The sequence below is a fragment of the Lipotes vexillifer genome, unplaced genomic scaffold (assembly GCF_000442215.2).
Source record: "Lipotes vexillifer unplaced genomic scaffold, Lipotes_vexillifer_v1.1 scaffold58, whole genome shotgun sequence".
Classification (NCBI taxonomy): domain Eukaryota; kingdom Metazoa; phylum Chordata; class Mammalia; order Artiodactyla; family Lipotidae; genus Lipotes; species Lipotes vexillifer.
The window spans coordinates 3003204-3025559 of NW_006781997.1; the positions used below are offsets into that span (position 1 = coordinate 3003204).

At 36.4% G+C, this 22356-nt stretch overlaps 1 protein-coding gene across 3 annotated transcripts in view; it reads left to right on the forward strand.

Annotated features, from left to right (window-relative positions):
* FAM184A (family with sequence similarity 184 member A) overlaps positions 1 to 22356 on the forward strand; it is a 122042-nt gene that overhangs the window by 83079 nt on the left and 16607 nt on the right. For all 3 annotated transcript variants that reach the window (XM_007454906.1, XM_007454908.1, XM_007454907.1), the window contains 2 exons: positions 17373 to 17585; positions 19622 to 19775. In XM_007454906.1, coding sequence (XP_007454968.1) covers positions 17373 to 17585; positions 19622 to 19775 — 367 coding nt within the window. The remainder of the gene's footprint in view (positions 1 to 17372; positions 17586 to 19621; positions 19776 to 22356) is intronic.

Below are 22356 nucleotides of genomic sequence, written 5' to 3' on the forward strand. Positions count from 1 at the left end.
ATTTTTTAATGGAACTTTGTTTGGGAAAGAAGACCCTTCCTGGCCCTTTGGATCTTGTTCTCTTGATTCTTTCTGATAGTTTGCTAGAGGCTGTGCTCTGACACCTGCTCCACCACTTTCCACTTGCCTGACTTCTGCTCAGCCCAGCTCCTCAAACCTTCCACCCCACCACCCTGAGCCCTACAGTCATTCCACTCTATTCACCCAGCACAGCCTGCACCCCTCCGCACTTAGGGAAAAACAGACCTGGCTTGGGGTTCGTGACATTAAGGAAGTAAGAGTGGAGAATAGAATGGGAAACAGTGAGGGCCTAGGCAGAAGCGTATGTTATGAAAGGTATCAGAAGATCTGCATTTTCATGTATTTTAATTATTTCTGAGTGAACTGAACACAACTCTGACTTTTGTGCCTTAGCTTACATGTATTTCATACTACTTAGAGCAAAGAAGAAGTAATTTGTCTTCCACATGAATGTAAACTCTTGAGAGTTAAATTGGATTTAAACTAACCCTCATAGCCTACGTATCAGAAAAATGGGCATAGAAAAGCATAAGAATTTCATTTTTCTTTAATCAGATGTTTTTTACTTTATGAAAAGTTCCAAAAGCGATTATTTTCATTCTATGCTCCAATCAGAGCCTAATTTTATATCTTTTAGTTTTCTTTTACTATATCATTGTGTTCTTTTTTTTTCTATTCAATGATTACACTTTAGTGCAAAACTAATTATGCTTCCTGGGCTGATCAGTGTGTACATTTGAATTCCTTGAAAGCAAAAGAACTACATTGTTATTTTTCAACTCAGTCTAAAGCAAAGCGACTATATAGATTCCCCTGTGATCATATTTTCTATTTGTGATCCTAAACTGTCATCATTTATTTCTTTATTTCACCTTTTTCAAGGCAGATTTAATTTTGGGACCAATATGACTTCATATTCCAATGCCCTCATTCAGATCAGTGGACTGAGAAATTTGAGAGATACACAGATCATTCAGGCATAAAATTATGGAATTTTGTAGTTTATGTGTGACTTTCCATTTTGAACTTTGAGGCCCCAAGGTCATTTAGCTGGTTATAGCGATGTATGTGACACAATTTTTACTCTCCACATATTTACAGTGTAATAGGGGAAAGATTTGTATACAGATACCTACAGTAAAAGTCACTGTGTAGTAAGTGACTTTATAAATGGTCTGGACAGTTCGTACTGTAGGAGCAATGGTGCAGCAGCTCTGCCAGCTCACCAAGCTGGTCGTGCACATACCTTCTCAGCTTCATATTCAGGGTCGTCACGGCGGTGGCTTTGCAGTCATCCATGGTGGGAGTGTTTACATCACAGATACAGCACATGCTACAGATGAGGGCTTTGTTTTTCAGAGAGCTGTTAAACATTTACCAACATACTGCTGGGTAGGAGAAAAGAGAAGAGAAAGAGTAGTATAACCAGTGCAATTGGGAAAGAGCTCATTGAGGAGGTCAGCTTTAGTGTGACTCTTGAATAAGGTGAAGGATGAACAAAAATATTTTTATTCATTTACCAAACATTTAATTGAATATACTCTTATTTCCCAGGCACTGTGAGGAATACAGAAAAATAAGAGGACAGTTGGGGGAGAGAGATCATTGTGAAAAACTTTGACTTCTAGGCTTGGGAGTTCAAAGTTCGCTCAATAAGCTGTGAGATTCTATCAAAGGTTTGTGGACAGAGGAATAACATGCTGAAATGTTTATGTTAGACAGCTTAATATGGCTGTGATGTTGAAGTGAGGATGAAATGGAGACATCTCGATATAAATCCCTAAGTTAAAGTGTCTGAAGCAGACCTCTTGAATGCATGCCATGCACCCCTCTGCCATGCCAGACTAAGGCAGTCCGCCCCTCCTAGACCCCTGCCGTTCCTCACTGCTCAGCCTCCTCTCTCACACCGAACAGCCAGCCTCTCAGCACTTCCTGCTCTCTACCTTCAGAGTAAGTAATCCCAGATCTGCCCATCTCTCACCACTTCCTGCACTACCAGCCCAGGCCAAGCCATTTGCAGTTCTCTTCTGCACCGCACCTGGAACCTACATTTGGTCTCCCTGCTTCTCCTCTTACCTACCTACAAATTGCTTTCCAACTGGCCAAAGTGGTGCTCTTAAAATTTTAAGTTGGGGCTTCCCTGGTGGCGCAGTGGTTGAGAGTCCGCCTAACGATGCAGGGGACACGGGTTCGTGCCCCGGTCCGGGAAGATCCCACGTGCCACGGAGCGGCTGGGCCCGTGAGCCATGGCCGCTGAGCCTGCGCGTCCGGAGCCTGTGCTCTGCAACGGGAGAGGCCACAACAGTGAGAGGCCCGCATACCGCAAAAAAAAAAAAAATTAAGTTGGATGAAGTTATTCTTCTGCTTCAAATCCACCAGTGGCTTCCCATCGCGTTTAGAACACAATCCACACTCTTATTATGGCCTGCAGTAGCCTCGTGATTCGGACCTTGTGATTTGGCCTCTGCATTGCCAGTGTCATCTTCTGCCACTTTCTCCCTTCCTTTTTTACAGTCATACTGGACTACTTGGAGTTTCTGGACCACACACACCAAGCTTAATCCACCTCAGAGCCTCTGCATCTGCCAGTCCCTCCAAACGGAATCCTCTTTCCCCAGATCTACAAGGCTTGTTCCTCAATTTGTTCAATTCTCTGCTCAGATCTTAACTCCTCAAAAAGATCTTCCTTGACCACTTTAAATAGCACCCGCTGTCACTCTCTGTCTTCTTATTCTGCTTTGTGTTTCTTCAGAACATTTGTCACCACATAGCATCATATTGATTCCCTTCCCTATTAGAATGTAGTTCCATGAGAGCTGGATCTTTATCTGTACTGTTTACTGCTGCATCCCCGGCAGCTTAAACTGTGCCTGGCATGTAGTAAGCCCTCAGTAGTTGCTGAATAAAGAAAAACTGAGGCACAGTATCCAAAGAGGAAGTTGTCACATATATGAAGTACAAATAATTCTGCCCAAATAGGACCTGAGTTAAGTTTATTTCACTGAGAATTACCAGAGAAATTGTAAAGGAACAAATCATGTAATTTGATGGAATACTTTGGTAAAGAAGAAGGAAATGTTAAAACTGACCCAGGATTTGAAACCAGGATAACGAAAAGAAGATCATCGTCTGAGACAGGGAGGTCACGACAAACTGCTCACTGAAGGGGGCTGAGGTGGTGAGTGTGGTTTTAGACGCATTGATTCTACAATCCCAGGGTATTTTGGCATTTGTCACACTCAGTAGGAAAGAACAATGACATGAATAAGAAACAGAGCATTAAAATCAATGCTCTTGATCAAGAGTGACTGAAAAGCCAGTTTCTTAAGGCTGTTGCAGACCGCTTTCTGATTTCTAGACCAGTGCTGTCTAAAATGGTAGTGACAGGCCACCTATGACTGTTCAGCACTTGAAATGAACTTCATCCAAATGAGATGTCAGTGTAAAATTTATACCGGGTTTCAAAATTTTAGTATAAAAAAAGAATGTGGAATGTCTCACTAGTACTTTTTATATAATTTCATGTTGAGCTGCTAGTGTTTGGGATATATTGGGTTACATATATGCCTAAAAATAATTTTACTTTCTTTTTAATATGGCTACTAAAAAATTAAAATTACATGTGTGGCTCTGAATTATAATTCTATTAGCACTGGTCTAGACTATTTAGAACGCAAAATTTTGAGTAAATTTGGCACTGTAAGCTCAGGACTCATTCTGCTGGCTCTCTCTTAACTCTTTAAGAAGTTTTATGTTAGGAAGAAAGGAATTCTCTCTCTTTAGAAATCATATTTCTGTCTATTGAAAAAATTATATTTTCATCAGTTTTATGCCCATTTAAAATGAGTAACAGTACTACCTTTTAATGGAAGAAGAGCTGCAAGCAGATTCTGAGGTAGAAGGAATAGAAAAGGACTTGGAATAATCATCTCTTCTCAGCTAATTCGAACCATGACCTTGATGAAAGCCCTAAGCAGTGCCAGGAGATCAGTGAAGCTGACCCTGAAGGTTCAGAATCCTCTCCCAAGAAATTAGGAGGGCAGGAACTATGTAAAAGAAACATCAGAGATCCAGCCTGAACCCTGGGAAAAGAGAGGACTTGGGTAAGGAAGAGGGAAGTCAAAGGAAGAAGCAGCAGGAAGACGAAGGGAAATAACATGGAGAAAAGAGGAAAGCCAGCTAGAACAGAGAGTGGGAATAACAGGCATGGCTCAATTTTGCTTTCTCAGAAAATGTGGAATGGAATTAAGGTCTACCAAAAACCAACCAACATCCATTATACTTCATTCTTCCTACTTCAGTTCCTGGATTCAAAGTTAATTTGCAATGTTTTCCTTAGTAAATATGGAAGTTTTAAATTTTTCTTCAGTCAAAAAAATTAATGACATTCTTACTTCAACTATGTTATATCCTCTTTTATCAGACCTATGTTATTTTTCTGCTTGAGTTTTTTTTCTTCTAAAATAAATAGTACTAAATTGCTTTCTGAATTAATTTGCAAATCTAAAAATTTTTCTTTTCCCTGCCCAAAACTCCCTTTTGCAAATTTAAGTCTATCCAGTTTTTTGTATTGACATCTTTAGGAGAAGAGAGTGAAGAGATGAAACTGATATCTATACCTAACTTTAAAAGAGATGTTAAAATACTGGGTAGTTTTAATGTGTACTGAGTGTGTGTGTGTGTGTGTGTGTGTGTGTGTGTGTGTGTCTATCTGTTCTGCAAAATACTATAGTAGGACTGTGATGAAATGCAGAACAGTTTGTGCCTTCAGGGGTCCTAGGGCCCAGAACACACCTGAAAAATACTTAAGAACTTCTAGATGGCATTGTAGTAATAAATCAATTTAATCTATCTCTATTTCCCATGGCAAGATACTAAAAAGAATTAAAATATTTTCGATATGAAGGCGTTCAATGGATGTATGATTATAAAGTTATTTAAAGACGTAGTCTCTGAGAAGTGTTAAGATTACCTAACATATTAGCTTTTCTCTACCTTAATTTCATTTAAAAGCCAGTTATTACTAATTTAGTTAAAATATTAAACAGTTGTTCATGACTTTTTCTTCTATTTTTTGCTTCAGGAGAATTATTAAAGTTGTGATTCCTACTTCTAATCTTAGGTTTATTGGTTGCTTTTCTCTAGATATTAGTATATTTGAAATTAATATTAGAAAAAACTTTACATAATTTAAGAAATTACAGTATTATATATTAAATATTTAATTTTGGAACATTTTATTAAGATCTAACATATTTTACTTGAATTGCAACATAAGATTAGTGTAGATATTGCTTCAAGGAATTTAGAAATTTAACAAATGACATTTCTTTTGTTACTAATGAAAATTTTATTCTATCTATTGGCATTTGATGACATTTTGACATATGTCAAAAATTCAGTGCTTCTGATATGCCAGGCACTGTGTCAGACCAGTGATGGGGTTGTAATGATCTCTGCCTTCTCATTGCTTATAATCTAGAAAAGAAGGCAGATAGAAATAACAGTGTGACACATTAATTCATTACAACCATGGGACACAAGTGTATGTACCTTGAGGACCTGCCATAGTCTGGGAACTTGGGGAAGGCTTCTCTGAGTGGGGGATCCTTTACCTGAGACCTGGAAGAGAAGCAGTAGTCAGGCCAAGAGGGGAAGGAGAACAGCAATCTGGGGAGAGGGGGAAGTATGTGCAGAGGCCCTCAGCCTGCCCCCAAATACCTTTGTTCTGGGGAATAGAGAGCTAGGAAGGTGGTAGAGGTAGGCAGGGTCGGATCTTGTTTGCCTTGTTGAGACTTTAAAGGGCAATGAGGAGCTACTGAAAGCTTTTAATCAGGAGCGTGACGCATTCAAATATTGAAATTTAAAAACTCTGACTGCAGTATGGAGAACAAAATAGAGTAGGGCAAGATAGGTGCCATTCAGTGTATGTTGTTTCCCTCTTGGCAGTCTGTCTTTGTTCAGATTAATATTTTCTGAACAAATATTTAGTATACTCATTAGTTCATTTCCCTGAAGGGTTACATTTCTAAGTCTTAGATTCTGTTGGCTTTTGTCCACAGGATTTATGCAAGATATACATATTTTTTCTAAATAATTTCTTTTTCGTTATCTAGAAGTTTCTCATGACTGCTATGTTACTGTGGGGAAGGGGAAAAGGTAGAGTAGTAAGAACTAACTCAATAATAAAAGCCCATATCATTCATTTAGTTTTTTAGTAAAGGTTTATTGACCACTTACTCTTTGCCAGGTACCAAGTCTGGCATTTTGGTTACAAAATATGAACAAGGCAGGGTCCTCTAAAAGCTTGTAATTCAGTGGATTTCAATAGTTATATACCAATATGTTTGCAAACTACAAACATGTAAAAAAACCTTGTGCTACTTTCTAAATGAATAAACTGAGGTTTAAAACAATGAGCTTACTCCTAAGAGCATAGTTTCTTATGTACAAAGCTGTAAATTTCTAATTAAGTGCAGCAATTTTTAGTTATTTTCAGTTTTCTTCCTCACTTAGCTGAAAGTCTTATTATATTCGTCCTTCAAGACTAGAAATGCTGAAACACATTAGTAAGCCTTCTGTGCTGAAGTATCCACGTACTCTCAGTGAGCTGAAGAGGACGTCTTGAGGCTCTTTTCACTCATCTCAAAAACTAACAAGTAGCTTAAGATGCTTTCAAACAAATTGGCTATTATATAGGGCATTGGTTTTTATTAGCACGGATCTTGCTCATATAGAATATTGCCAAATAATATTTTTGCATACAGATTTTTAGTTCATCCGATATTCTTTCAAGCAAACATTTACTTGGGGGATCTCATCCAGTTTTGTGGTTTAAACACCATCTGTATGTCAGTGACTTCCAAAGTTAAATCTCTAGCCTTGATGTCTTCACCTAAATTCAGTCACTTGGTTGTCTAATAGGCATCTCAGGCTTAGTATGTCTGACTCAAAAGTATTGATTCTCAGTCTCCATCCCATGATCTTCGCTTCTTGGCACTGCTTTTTGCTCAAAGGATGAGGAGTCATCCTTGCTTTCTTTCTTTCCTTTATCTCTCATGTAATGTCAATCCTGTTTATTCCACCTCCAAAGCATATCCCAGCGCCACCTGCTTCCACCTCCCTTAGAAAACACGAGTCCAGGACACCATATAACAGCCTTCTATCTAGCCTTCCCAATTTCACTTTTTTCCACAAACTTGAAGTAATCTTTTATGATGTAAATCGGATCATGCCATTTTAAATGTCATGTTTTTCAAAAGATCTTTCCTTACCATCAACCCAGTATCACCTCTAGTCATTTCCTGTCACATCAGCCTTTTTTGTCATAATATTTACCATGAACTTTTTCTTATTTTTTGTGTATGTTTGTTTTACTATCTTATTCAGTTCTCTATATCACTCTGTACTTCCTGGAATATAATAGTACTCTAATAAAAAATTTTTAAACAAAAGAATAAATCTTACTTCATTTATGTACTCATCAATAAGGGTACTGTGACCCTGCACCACTGTTGTGCCTTTTCTAATTGCTGTTGCCAGGTCTATGGTGTAAGTCACCCCAGGGCACAGCTTAGCGACCATGCCTTTGGTTTAGATATTTCCGTGGCCTGCCAACAGTATGTTGACAGAGTTAATGACCATATGAGTTTAGATTCCAGATGTTCAAATATACTCTCAAATAAAATCTAAAATCTAGAATTCCTACAGAAGAACCTCTGATCTTTCATATTGGTCTAATTTATCAGTTAGTTCAGGAATCCTAAATAACATATATGTTTTTGTCTGATGATACTTTAAAGAGTGAAAAAATCTACTTCATAAGTAAATGCCATACATTTTACATTAACTTCTAATGCCAGAACATCAATTCAGAGAAATACAAAGAGGTAAAAAAAAAAAAAAAACCTACGACTAAAAATCCCTCAGATTTTCATAAGTTTTGTGAAGTCTGGAGAAGTTAAGTGTCTCAGTATATAAAGCATATTATGAGTATGAGAAAGCATAAAGAAAAAAAGTAAAATTAACAAACTAATTTATTTAAAAGTATGAGAGTTTAAAAAGTTATGGTATAATCAAAAAGAAAGTTAATCATTTTTCTCAACTTATTTTTTCAACTCTGTGAACTATATCCTAAACTATATTTTGTATTAGTCTTAAGTTATTGGTAAAAAATTGTTTACCAAATAAAAGCTAGCTTTAGTTTATGACACACCAAGGGATATTCACATTATGAGGAAAAAAAGAAAATTATGTTTTGTCTGAAAATTTTATTAGTGTCCAAAGTAAAAACCATTTTATAGGAACTTTTCTAGTTATATTAATAATATAAATTTAAAATACTATTTTGTATCCTTGGAAGGCACAAAAGTGAGGCAATTGAAAATGAAATCACATTTTCCCCTTCTAAACTTGAACTTCTAAAAAATGAACCTAGATCATACATAATTTTACCAAATATATCCTAGAAAATAGGGTTGAAAAGATATGAAGGCATCTCTTCTTCCTTTCCCCTGAGTATAAAACCAGATTATTATCAAATCTTTACATTTTCAATGATTATCCATATTTATTTCTGGCCCCCAAATTATGTAGTCAGTCAAGTTAGTGTTTCAGTTCTCATCTGCTCATTTCTCATAAGAGAAATCCTTCTAAAACCTACCCCAGTGCTGAGTGAAATACTTTGAAGCATTATATTGCAGATTTCTGGGAGGCATTTAGAACAGTAATATTCCTTCTAGGTGCTTCAGTAACCATCATCTTTTAAACTGACCTCTGGTTTACTTGGTCTCTTGCATAGGTAAGTCTGCCAGCCCACAAGCATCAGACACTGTTCTAAGGGACTGTAAATAATTTAGACCCTATGTTGTAAATGTCTTTTTGTCTGATTTCTTTCTCAGAACTGTTTTCAACTTATTTTTTTTCTTGAGCATATTGTAATTAATGTTCTGTATGTTACTCTCCCTTTTTATTCTTCTTTCTTTCACTTAGTTGATTTCTGAATGTTTCCCTTTATTCCTGTGATCTTTTTCTTAGAGGCACTCTCTGGGTGAAGCTTTGCATAAATCTATCAACAATGTAAGTGAGCGGCACTTACAATTTGTACATAAGGGCATGTTGCACTTTTGGTTTTGCATAAACATCATCACCGCTTTAAAGCTTTAACTTATGATTTTAAAAAATACACTTTTTGGCATTCAGTAAGATATGTTTTGTATATGGGTAACAAAAGCTTCTAACTTTCAGGCATGCATTTGTGTATGTGCATACATCTACCACATTGTACTGATAAGCATGTATTTTATTTTAAAGCCAAGCAAGATTTTACCTCTCACACGTAAACTTCATTATTTTAATGTTTACTTTGAAAGATATAGTGTTATTTTTGAAAAACTATTGAGTTGTTGACTCTCATAAAAAATGGAAATAAATATATTTCTTCTTTTGTTAAACTAGTTTATTTTTTGAAACGGTAGTATCAATTGACTTCTTAAGAGTATTAGATAGTTGTGCAGGTTCATAGATTCAAAACATATTTTACATTTTAATGTTAAAATTACTAAAAGATTTAAAGCAAATGGATTAAATCCCTTTCCTAAGAATTGGCAAAGCTATTCTTCTACTTATGTACTAAAATGTGCAGAAATTAAGCTTCAAAGTTATATTCCATTTAAACACTCATTAAAATTGTTTTTCTTTACACGTGAAGAGAGAAAATGAGATTTATTTTCACATCAAACCCATACCCAACTTGTTTTTTTAAAATAAGTTAACAGAGAGCTAAGTAAGCATCTTTGAATATTTTTCTTGATATCCTAGGGCAGAGGTCAGCCAGCCTCTTCTGCCAAGAGCCAGACGGTAAATATTTCTGGCTCTGTGGGTCATGCAGTTTCTGTGGCAGCTACTGGACTCTGCTATTGTGTGAAAGCAGCCACAGGCAATATGTGAATGAATCCGTTAATCTACAGAAACAGACTGTAATGTGCCAATTCCTGACCTAGAGGAACCAGGCCTTGAGCCTAGAGATAGCCTGTGAAATTTTGATAACTTCAAAACTATGTTTTCATACCTTTCTACTTTCTTTCTACTATGCAAGAAAATTTTTATCTACTCTTTATATTCAACTTTACTGTCTATGTAAAAATTAGAAATACATGAATACATTTAATGCCAGCTTCTTTAATATATTTTAAGCAATAAAGATATTTATCTCAATGTTGGTGAAATAAGGCTACATTTAGAAATTTTTTTAAACAGTCACATAGAGCATAGTAAGAATTTGGGCATGATTGCTATATTAATCCAGACTTTTTGACATATGTGCTAATTGGGATAGAAATAAGAACCCAAATAAGATATGAGTATTGTCAAAAATGAGTTGAATTGTACTTCAGAATACTTGCAACGACATAGTCACTTCTTCCTGAATAGTTATAAATGAAAAGGTGTTCATTAAAATAAAAACAACCTTACTGAAGTTGAATCTGTTAGTAATTGAAATGAGAATGCATTCACTCATCTCCTACAAAATAAGTAAAAGGGGTTTGTAACACACTGACATCCCCATTCATTAATTCTCTTTTGTAACATCGTAGTCATTGAGGATGAACTCATCACTCAGTGATCAACCAAACGAGATGTGACCTTGTCAGTGTCATTCAGCAGGGTGAGTGAAGAAGCTGGCTGAAGACCCGCTCCACAGCCTTCAGCCAGCCTTCCATGCAAGAAGTTTCCCACTATATGCTGTCTTGTTCTAATAAAACAAGTGATTGTTGATTCCTCTGTTCTTTATGAAAGCTTTATAATTTTTTTTCAACTAAGAATGAGAGGATGATTAGAAACATATTCCAGAAATATCTTGAGGACATTAATTAGGCATTACTGTGGTTCTTAATCAATAAACTCAGTTTATAGGTCTTAGAAAATACCAAAAAAATTATGAACAATTCAGAATTTTTCAGGAAGGTCATAATTTCAGAAGCTTAAGTTTACTTTTCTTAGCTAGACTCTCCAAAAATAGCAAATTAGAGGTTAAAAAAGGAAAAAGCATAGAAAGAATTAAAATATTCAGACACCTTCAAACATTGTACATGAGAATTTATGTACGTTGTTGACATAGTAGTCAGTTATCCTTACTGTCCTCTACTAAGCCTATGGTAGCAGTTTTTTATGTTGCTCCATGTATTTGAAAGTATTGCACTGAATATTAATATCATGTGGTTGAGACTTTCTAGTAATTTGTGTTGGCCTTTCTTGTCAAAATTAAGTCTTCTGGCTCAACACAACTACATACCTATAACTTACTGAAAAGCGAAATTATATTTACACATCCTATTTTTCAAATTGCTTTTTCTTACAAATTTTCTTGTTTTCACAAAAATGAATGAACCCTCTCACACAAAACCTCCACCCTAAAAAGCAAATCATTTTTGAAAAATCATGATTTATAGAACAGCCTTCTTCAAAAACACACAGAAGCACAAGATAAACAGTTCACCAATGTCTTGATAAACTGATCAAAACTACAGGAAGAAAAAACCATAGGTAATACTACTTGAGGAAAATATTTTGTTTTCCTCCTTGATCTCATAAAGTGAACGGAGAGCAGAGGACAAGTACAAGGCCAGGGCTTCAAAGACTTCTCTAGACATTGCTTAAAGATTATCATTAAAGAACCAGCCAGAGTCTTTTGTTTTATGAATTCTGGGGCAGTGGTTCTTGACTGTGACTGTGCATTAAAGTCATCTATGAAACTTAAAAGAGAGTTATGTACAGCCTTCCGATAGACTCATATGTGTGTGCATTTAGACCATTTGGTTTTTTTTGGGGGGGTGGGGGTTGGTGCAGTGTTTATAATAGCAAAACCAGATGAGATGATCTGAATTTCCATCAGTAAGAATTAAAGTAATTATAGTGTATTTATACTTTGGAATGATGTCTATTAGGATACATTTGGCTGTAAGCCACAGAATACCCAGGTGACAGTGGCTCAAGCTGTCAAGATAATTAAGTGCTCAGGTACTTTCTGTACTTCTGCTTTGCCATGCTCAGTGTGTTAACTTTTGGACCTCAAGTTTGTCATGTCATAGTTGCAACATGGCTGCTACAGCTCCAGCTCTCATGTTCTTGAACAACTGTGCTAATGCAAGAGACTCTCCTTAAGCATTTTTTACTTTTATCAGAAAATAAAGTCTTTCCCCTCCCCCCCAAATTCCCCACATACTTCCTTTGAGCTTATTAACTAAAACAGGGTGATATGACCTTAGAGTTAGATTACCGTGACTTTCTTATCCCAGTCATAATTCACTCCTTGGTGCTGGGAGAGGGGCGTACCATCTTGAAGATAGGGATTTCCGTTCAGTCCGTGAACAAACTCAAGAGTTCAGCTAACTGGGAAAAAAGGAAAAGGGGGAGATGGGCATCTGGGGAGGCAAGAAACAGTGCCTGCCATTTGCATTATATGTAGTCATTGAAAAGAATGGGGCATGCCTACATGTCATGGGTTGTGTACCCTAGAAATGTCACCGTGCAAGGAAAAACAAACCTCTAAAACCAAACTTGTTGGCCTTCCTAATGGAGAAATCATTGACCATCATTGAGCAAATCCATGAGTATACTCATCTTGAAGGGAGCTACATAGACTTGAGTGTTTGAAAAGCCACTCCATCACATAGCAACACCTGCAGGTTTGGACACCCGCCCTCATGGTTTCGCAAATGAAGTAGTGTTCCTTTCTCTGTGTAAAGACACGGAATGTTCCGATCAGCAGCCCCATGGGTCTCTGTTCCAGCTACTTTGGACACTAAGCACTGGTCTCTTGAGGTGTGCCCTGGGGACCCCAAGTAACTTGTGTGTGTAAGACATAGCCAGTATTTTGTCATGTCGTGGCAGCTGTACTCTCTACATGGTGAAAAGCATCCACCCGTTTACACACAATGTAGTAAAAAAAAGAAAAAAGCAAAACAGGAAATTATATCAAAAGAGAAATAAGTCGTAAGAGTCTGGGGAGATAACAAAGTGGTGAAACTGGTTACCCTTAGGGATTGGAATTTGGCAAGGAAAAGGGAAGGAAGGAGACTTTCACTTTCATTTTATAAACTATTTTAAAAAATTATTTTTCACAGTGAACACTTATTACTTTGGTAGTTAGGAATAAAAATAGGTAGCCTGGGCTCAATTCCAGACCTATTTAATCAGAATATCCAGGGGTCAGGGCCTGGGCAAGTACATTTATTAACATCTACAGAGATAATTCTGATATACAGCCAGGTTTGAGAACCAGATTACATTTACTATCTCAAGAAATACTTTGTTTCGAGGATAAACTATGTGTATACTTTCTGTATTCTTTCATTTCTGTAATAAGTGATTTTTTTTTAAAGGGGGGAAAAAAAACCCAACAGTGCATCAAAAACGTAGGATGTACATAATTAATGACATATCTCATGTTGACATCCTATCATATCCAGTACCTCAGAGTTGATGTTTCAGTTTCTATTATGAGGGATTTCTGCAAGCACTGTTGTAGAGGTACAGAATCTTTGTGAAACTGCCCTGTAGGAAGTAGGTAAAGCTTTCCCTTCTTCAGAAAAATGTATCCACATGTTTTTAATTTTGTCTTTTTGAAATTTTTACAACACTTTATCTTCAAAAAGATAGTATTTTAAATGGTAGAGATCAGAAGGTAGCAATCACTATCAGCAAAGTTTGGCTTTTAAAATTGTTTGAAAGTATCTGGTACCTCCTTGATCAGTAGAATATATTATATAATTCATATCTAAACTGCTCTGGTTAGAATTTTTTAATTAGGATTAAAATTTTTACGGAAATAAATATTCTCTTTGGTGTATTTAAGATCAGCAAAATAAAAAGCCTTAAGATTTAAAATTATAACAAATGTGTAGAAACTAGTACCATATGCTTCATAATTTGAAAATATAATTTGAAGTAACTGCTTCTTCTCATTTATTCAACACTGCCTTTCTATAATACTGTAACAAAAGTGTTGATCAAGGTTACCAAAAGTATTGAATGCAAAATCTATCGTTCTCTTTTATTTTGAATTAATGAAATTTTATACTATTTGTATTTCCGTAAAGTATACTAAACTCTGCTGTTTTAAGTTGTAGCTATAAAACATTAGTCCATTTTACGTTGCTTTGCTCATTTCTGTCTTTAAAGTGCCATGTAATTTTCATGCTGAATAAAGGCTGACAATATGATGCAATCTACTAATTAATTTGTAAAAAGAACAAAATAAGTTTTGATGCTGCATTGCATGATAAAGGCTTCCTGCTTATAATTCATGTTCCTGTCTTGAGCATGAATCCAGAGATTTTTAGATAGCCTTAATATTATTTTGGTGTGCTTTCAAAATTAAGAATATAAAATATATAAACTAAGTATACTTGAACACTAAATTGCATGATAATGTCTTTTTGCATAATACTTTATGTTTTCTTGAGTATAGATAATAAAGATTAATCATATATCCTAAAATGAAAAATATTACTTTGGAGTTCTTTCAAGGTAAAGTATATTATGATATAAAATATTTAAGTGTATTTTATTTAAGCTCAAGAGGTTGGAAAGTGTGCTTAGATTTTTAAATGTATAACTTATATTACTGTGGTACTTCATAATATGTTATAATTCTTGATAAATTTCATCCTTAAATGGTTCAAGTGTGAGTCAAATTATAGTCAAATTAACATGTGGGAGCTCTTTTTGACACAGTGAACTTTTGAAGTAGGTATTTCAGAAAATAAGCTACACTGCTGTGAACTGATTGGCTTCTTATTAACCTGAGTGCACACTTCATTGGAGGACAGAATCCAGGGCCACTGCTAGCCCATATAGTGCCTGTGTGCACATCAGAAAATCATGCCCGTGTTCTTTGAGTGGACACGGATGCGTACCAGGCCAGATGGCGTGGTGAGCAGTTCATTCACTGGGTAGATTAGTCCTCACATGGCCAGTGGCCAGATAATTGCTTTGACAATATGAGTCATTATTCTACATGTAACAGTAGTCTTTTCCTAATGTTCTCATATGTGTTCTAACAAGTTGTCACCAGAGACAAGGTAGGCATGTGGGTCCCTGTGCTGGGTCTGGGACTGAGGTTGAGCTTGGGAAGAGAGTGGCTAGGTGCCTTCTCTATTTCAAGAACCACCTAGCTGGGAAGAAAATGGCTCTGTCACTTTACACATCAGGGTTCACAAACATTTTTATTGTCTTTTATGATTTGTTTTTTCTTTCTGGATTGTGTTTAATATTCATTTCAGCCTGATTTTCTTTGCATAAAATGGTAAGAGATCACGTAGTATAATCTGTTTTGGTCCTCCTTCTCCACAAATAAGGCTTAGCTGTTGCTTTCTTCTGCAGTTTTCACACTTGCAGGGTTTATTTGAGCTGTAAATCATGAGTGCCACTGCCATTTAGAGGTGTAGGGAGTTGCATTGCCTGGGGTCAGAGTGTTGCAGTTCACCATGACTCCAAACATATGAAATAGCCTCTGAAATCTTAGGCTTATGTAGAAACTAATAAGTAGAATTCATATAACTTTCAATAGGTAAACTTACTTCTTTGGAAATACGTTAAAAGAGACTGAACAGGGCTTCCCTGGTGGCGCAGTGGTTGAGAGTCCGCCTGCCGATGCAGGGGACACGGGTTCGTGCCCCGGTCCGGGAAGATCCCACATGCCGCGGAGCGGCTGGGCCCTGAGCCATGGCCGCTGAGCCTGCGCATCCGGAGCCTGTGCTCTGCAACGGGAGAGGCCACGACAGTGAGAGGCCCACATACTGCAAAAAAAAAAAAACAAAAAAACAACAGATTGAACATATGTCAGTTGTATCATTTCTCACCGCTGCTTGACCCTTTACACAAAGGCACGTGCTAACCTTTACAACTAATCCTGATGTATAACTTTGCTCAAAACCCTTCCAGACAGCTGTTATCCACCCTAAGCTCACTACAGTATGTGAGTGTTTTCAGCTGCTGACCTCTGACCTCTTCTGTCTTCCAGTTCCTTCTTTCTTTTCTTTCTTATTTTGCATCTCTGGTGGTTCTCCACCCTTTTTCTTTCCCAGGTACCTTCCTTGGTGAGACATGTGAGCCAGACTATATCTGCCTTCCATCAATCGAAAGAAAGTCTTTTCTCATTTACAAAAACTCACTTTAAAGTTCTCTCTTTCCATTAGCTTTCTTGGCCACAGAAACGGTTTTACTTGTGTATAAACACAGCATCTTAAGTTATTTAATGGAACACATTTGACACCTTTTTATCTGGTTCCCTTAAGTTCCCCTTAGCCTCAGACATCTAGAATATGATTGAGTTATCTAGTTTCAAGTTTATAGTTTCCTGTATATGAGAAGAGAAACAAATCAAATAAAAATTTGGTTTCAACAAATGTGTAATTGAACACACACACACATATACAGATGCATGTATTTTGTGCTTTTAGTCTTTAAAATGGACTTAAATTTAAGTATTTTAAAACACATAGAAGCAATGTGGACATATTAAGGGTGATTTGTCTGTTTTCAAAAGGAAGGACAAATCAGTTTTCCATAGTGAATGAAAAGCACCTGTCATTATTAGAAGGCTGTAACTGGAGGCTTGTGAGGGGTTTGTGATTTTTAAAAAGGTTGAAAGTTTGAAATCCTTTGAATTAAATCAAAATTCAAAAATAACCTTTTTTATATAAGAATTCTAAATTATAAACTAATAAATCTTTTAAAGAGTAGTATTTTAATCCTCAAATAATCTTAGCTAGCTTTCATTGAGCACTTACTACGTTGCAGGGGCCATTCTGAGTGAACTGTGTGTAGTAACACTCTCCCCTCTGACACAGCCTGGTGAGGTATTGACAGTGACAAGTGGCAGAGCTACAATTTTAACTCAGAGCCCACAGTCCTAACTACTCAACTTTGCTGCCTCAAAAATAAGCAGTTTAACCTCTCATACTAGATAGTGTGATTCCATAAACTGACCATAACCTAGTAAATATGTTAGCTATCTTTGTTTTTATTTCACATCATGAATTTTTGTTGCAGGGCAGCATAGGTATTTGTTGTATTTTTTAAATGTGGGCTGCAGTGTTCTTTAGAGAGTCTACAAGTGTTATACCACTAAAACAGTCTATTTTTAGGATAATTACTGAAAACAATAAAAGTGGTAATACCTAAAGATTAGTTATCTGTAATATATTATAAAATATTTTAAGTGGACATTTTGTTAAGGCAATTATTTTGCTTTTGTTAGCATCTTTGAAATGCTTTTTTCCTTAGATAGGCAATATGTGAAACATGCCTTGTATTTATTCTTCTTTGTGTACCATTCTGTGGCATAGATTTCCTTGCTGAAAGACAATCTGGAGATGCAGCTTTCCCAGTCTCAGACCTCTTTGCAGCAACTGCAAGTCCAGTTTACACAAGAACGACAACGACTTACACAAGAGCTTGAAGAATTAGAGGAACAGCATCAACAAAGACATAAATCTTTACAAGAAGCACATGTCCTTGCATTTCAAACTATGGAAGAAGAAAAGGAAAAGGAACAAAGAGTAAGTTTAAAGTGACATATGTTCAAATGTAATCAACAGCCTAATAATTGTTAGCCTTCTAATTTTAAAGAGTTCATTTTCTGCTCCAAAAAATTATATATTGCTTTATTTGTGTTTTCTAGGCTATGACTTCTTGTAGGGGGTCACAGTAATTAAACACAGACACTAATTACACACCATAGCAGACAAATTTTATTTCTGTTTCCCATGATCTTGCCAAGTTCATGATGAAACTAATACACCGTCTGGCTTGTCATATGTTAGCAGTGATTAAATAAATTTAGTTGTAACCACTGTAATCACTTAATACTATCTTGAACTTACAATAGTCTTTCATCAAATTTTTAATTTTTCTCTTTCCGTCTGGATCTACAAAAGACACATGTACCTAAGGAATTTATATTTTTTAATGTCATATTTTTGTCCCTCATACTTTTTCTTATGTACAGAAGTCACAATGAATCGAAATGGGAGACATTTTAAAATAGTATAGTTCCCTATATACAGCCCTAACAGCTATATGAAAAGTAGTGATACAAATAACTCACTAAAAAAAGACTTAAACAGATACATTATTTGTTTAATTATATGCCAGAATCGCCCCATATCCATTATTTAGTTCTGTGTTAAAATGTTAGTTTGACATAGCCTTAGTGTGATTAATTTTGGTTTAGTTCACTTCTTAACACTGTATTTTTCCATTTCTTCTAGGGACCTTATGGATAAAGATAAAGATTTGATAGAAAAAGTGTTACTAACTAATTTTCACCATGTATAGTTATTACAGATACACATTTTTAATCCTTTATTTGGGTATAGATACTATTTTAAGAAATGGTATGTTATTTAAAGATGGTTAAAACAAAAAAGTCATATTCTTTTAAAAACAACTCATTTGCCTGTACAATAAGTTGTAGTCTATTGATCTTGTCCAGAAAATCAAGGAAGTTCCTTTGGTTAAAAATTCGACCTGTTCGCATTACTAAATAATCTATTCATTGGATTCCATTTGTGAACTGTGATAACTTGTAAGCTTTCATACCAGTGCTTTAATTTTACACATTCAGTCTTTTCAAAACTGTAATCATTTTTCAAAAGAAATCAGAACTGGCAGTTTTATTGTCTGTCATTAGGTAGCCAAGCTTACCTGAGTCATGTCGTCTCTACGAGAAGTCCTTTATTTTACCTGTATCAAAAGGAACTTACGCTGTACGTTTCAGAAAGAACATAAGTAGTCAAATAATTTTTAAAAGCAGCATTTTAGAGTAGTGATTGAAGAAACGCAGCCCTAGTTATAATGTGGTACCTTTCTCAGAAACCTTTCATGTTAGAGGTTATAGTAAGGAAAACCCTTCCTGGCTGAGTGCTACAGTTCACTCTCAACTTGAAGTGCCCTGAGCTCTGTTTTTTTTCTCTCGTGGCCACATATCTTCTCTTCGTCTTGGCCACGTGTAGTGTGTCCTCTCTGGCTAGGCTTTTAAAATTAATCACATGAAGGGCTTTAGTTCACTTTTCCAGCTACCTCCTCTCAGCTTTTGCTTCTGTTCACAAATGCAGGAGCAAAGAATGACTACAGAAAAATAGCTCCAAAAATTTTGTTAAGGTTGGAGTAGGAAAAGCCCTCATCTCTCTTTTCCTGATCAGAAGGAGATCTTTTCTGATCTGCCCTCCCCCACCTCTTTCCTAAGTCTGAGTCTGTGCACACAAAGGAATTATTCATTCATTTTAGGTGGTTTATGTCCCTTAGCAGCTTCAGAAAACAGCTTTATTTGAAAACTGCCTTAGGTAAAGGGTCTGTATCCCAATTCAAACACTGTATATTGACTCAACCTGATTTCATGATGATTATTCTATTGAAGTGAACCTACTAATTTATTTTCTAATGATGATCATCTTATATCTAATTTTCATGAAAATGAATTAAAAAGACTTGTTTTCCTTGAATAATAACTGAGTTTTAGTAATTTTTCTATTTTGTTTCCATTTCCTTCCCTATAGTCTAGCATAATAATTTGAATATGTTTCTCTTATTCTAGGATCTTGAAAATCATTTACAACAGAAACATTCTGCAGAGCTTCAATCATTAAAAGATGCACACAGAGAGTCAATGGAGGGCTTCCGGACAGAAATGGAACAGGAACTTCAGACACTTCGGTTTGAATTAGAAGATGAAGGAAAGGCTATGCTTGGTATTTTGAAAAGATTATAATCCTGTCATATTTATTTTTACATCCTTCTAACTTAAAATTCAACAAGAAATCACAAAGTTTTATTCTTAATTTCTGAAACATCAAAATGAATATCTAAGTGTTGTTCGTATTTTATTTGAAGTTACTGGATGAAGGAGCAAGTATGGCAGAGTAGAATGGATAGAACACAAACAGTAAATTGAGGTCCCCTCAACGTTCTCCACACTCTGGCTGTGTAAGCAACACCCAATGGTGCTTCCATTTGTCATTAAGGGACTAAACGGAGTCAGAACATTCAGGCTTCCCACTATCCAGTGACTGAAAGGAATAGATAAGGATGGAGCCACATGTCTTTAGACTAGATCATCATATTGGTTTTTTTTCCACTTAAGGATTTTGTTTTAATGAGAAAAGTCATGTCTAGGTCTGACTCTTTGTTTGGATATTTTATTAAATAGGACTTTTTATCTTTGAGGTATTAAAATCACTATAGTTTTTATAGGAGATCAATTGAGTTTGGAAGAAAAACTGAATATGTATTTAAAGGATATTTTGTTTGTTTTTTAGTGTCATTCAGTGACTTTTTATTCCTGTCATCTCATTTTCCTTGTTTGTGTTTTTTTCCAAATTCTCCTAATGTTTTTGACGTCTTTTGTCACACCTCAGTGGCACACTCTTTTCCAAGTACGAACTGAGAAAAGCAGACCAAAGTGTTCTGAATATTTGGGGCCTCAGAGGGAAAACCAGTTGACCCAATTCATCTTCTCTACTATTGCTGGGAGTTCTAGGCCAAGTCCTTATAGCTCTCTCCTCTTCTCTTCCCGAGGAGAGGTAAAAATGGGTGAAGTGTTGGAACTTGTATCCGCTGAAACGTGATTTAGGTACATTTGTCTTTGTAGACAAAAGACTTTTTGTGGTTTCTTAAACTTTTTTATTTTGAGATAATTGTAGATGCACCTGAGATTATAAGAAATAGCACAGAGAGAGCCTCTGCACCTTTTACCCAGTTTCCTTCAATGGTAACAGTTTCAAAACTAAAGTGCATGTCAACAGCCAGGATGTTGACATTGATACTGTCAAGACACGGAACATTCCCATCACCGTGGTATCCCTGCTGCCCGTTTACAGCCACATGTACTTCACTCCCTCCCCCCCACCATTAATCTGTCCTCCATTTCTATAATGTTGTCATTTTAAGAGTGTTGTAAATGGAATTGTACGATATGTAGCCTTTTGAGATTGGCTTTTTCCACTCAGCATCATTCTCTGGAGATTCATGCAGGTTGTTGTATGTATCAATAGTTTGTCCCTTTTTATTGCTAAGTAGTACTACATGGTATTGACCTACCATATTTGTTGTCCTTTACCTACTGAAGGACATCTGTGTGTTTTCAGTTGTGTGCAAATTTAAGTTTTTATTTCTTTGGGATAAATGCCCAGGAGTTGAATTGCTGGGTCATATGATAATTGTTATGTTTAGTTTTTTAAGAAACTGCCACTGTTTTCCAGAGTGATTATACCATTTTACATCCCCACCAGCAATGTATGAATGATCCAGTTTCTTCACATCCTCACCAGCATTTGATGTTGTCATTATTTTGTTATTTTAGCCATTCTGGTAAGAGTGTAGTGATATCTCATTGTGAATTTTACTTTGCATTTCCCTAATGGCTAATGGTGTTGAACATTCTTCCATGTGCTCTTTTGCCATTTGTGTATCTTCTTTTCCAATTGGATTGTTTGTGTTTCTACACACACATCTATGGCTTCAACGGCCATCTGTTGTGCTTGTGACTCCAAATATGTATTTCTAGACCAATCTGCTTTCCTTGTGAATTAGATTTATATTTTTTACTGCTTATTAGACTATTAGATATTCTAACTCACACTCTGTTTTAAAATATTAGCTCACCATCTCCCTCAGGTCTAAAATATATTTCCATTCCCATACCTCCCACTTGAATTTATGATATCACTGTTTACTGAGTTGCCAAAACCACGAATCTGGGAGATGCATTCAACCTTCTTTCTTTCGCTTGCACGTCGTGTTATTCCCTCCTCTTAAATATTCTCTGTATCTGTTTCCTCCTCTTTCATCCTTTGGCCACCTTTAATTCACGGTCGTATCATTTCTCACCTGGATTATTACCGCAATCTTCTTGCTGATCTTCCTTCCCACAGTCCATTCTCCAAACTCCAGTTGGGTTAATTTTTTTTTTTTTTTTTTTGCGGCATGCGGGCCTCTCACTGCTGCGGCCTCTCCCGTTGCGGAGCACAGGCTCCGGTCGCGCAGGCTCAGTGGCCACGGCCCACGGGCCCAGCCGCTCCGCGGCATGTGGGATCCTCCTGGACCGAGGCACGAACCCATGTCCCCTGCATCAGCAGGCGGACTCTCAACCACTGTGCCAGCAGGGAAGCCCCAGTTGGGTTAATTTTTGCAAGACTCAAATCTCACCATGTGACTTCCCCACTTTAAATCCTTCAGTGATTCCTCATATCCTTCCCCAGGTCCTGTCAATTTTTCCACTGAAGCAGCCCTTAACACCAGGGGAAACTGAACTTATGCCCTACATGAGGGTCT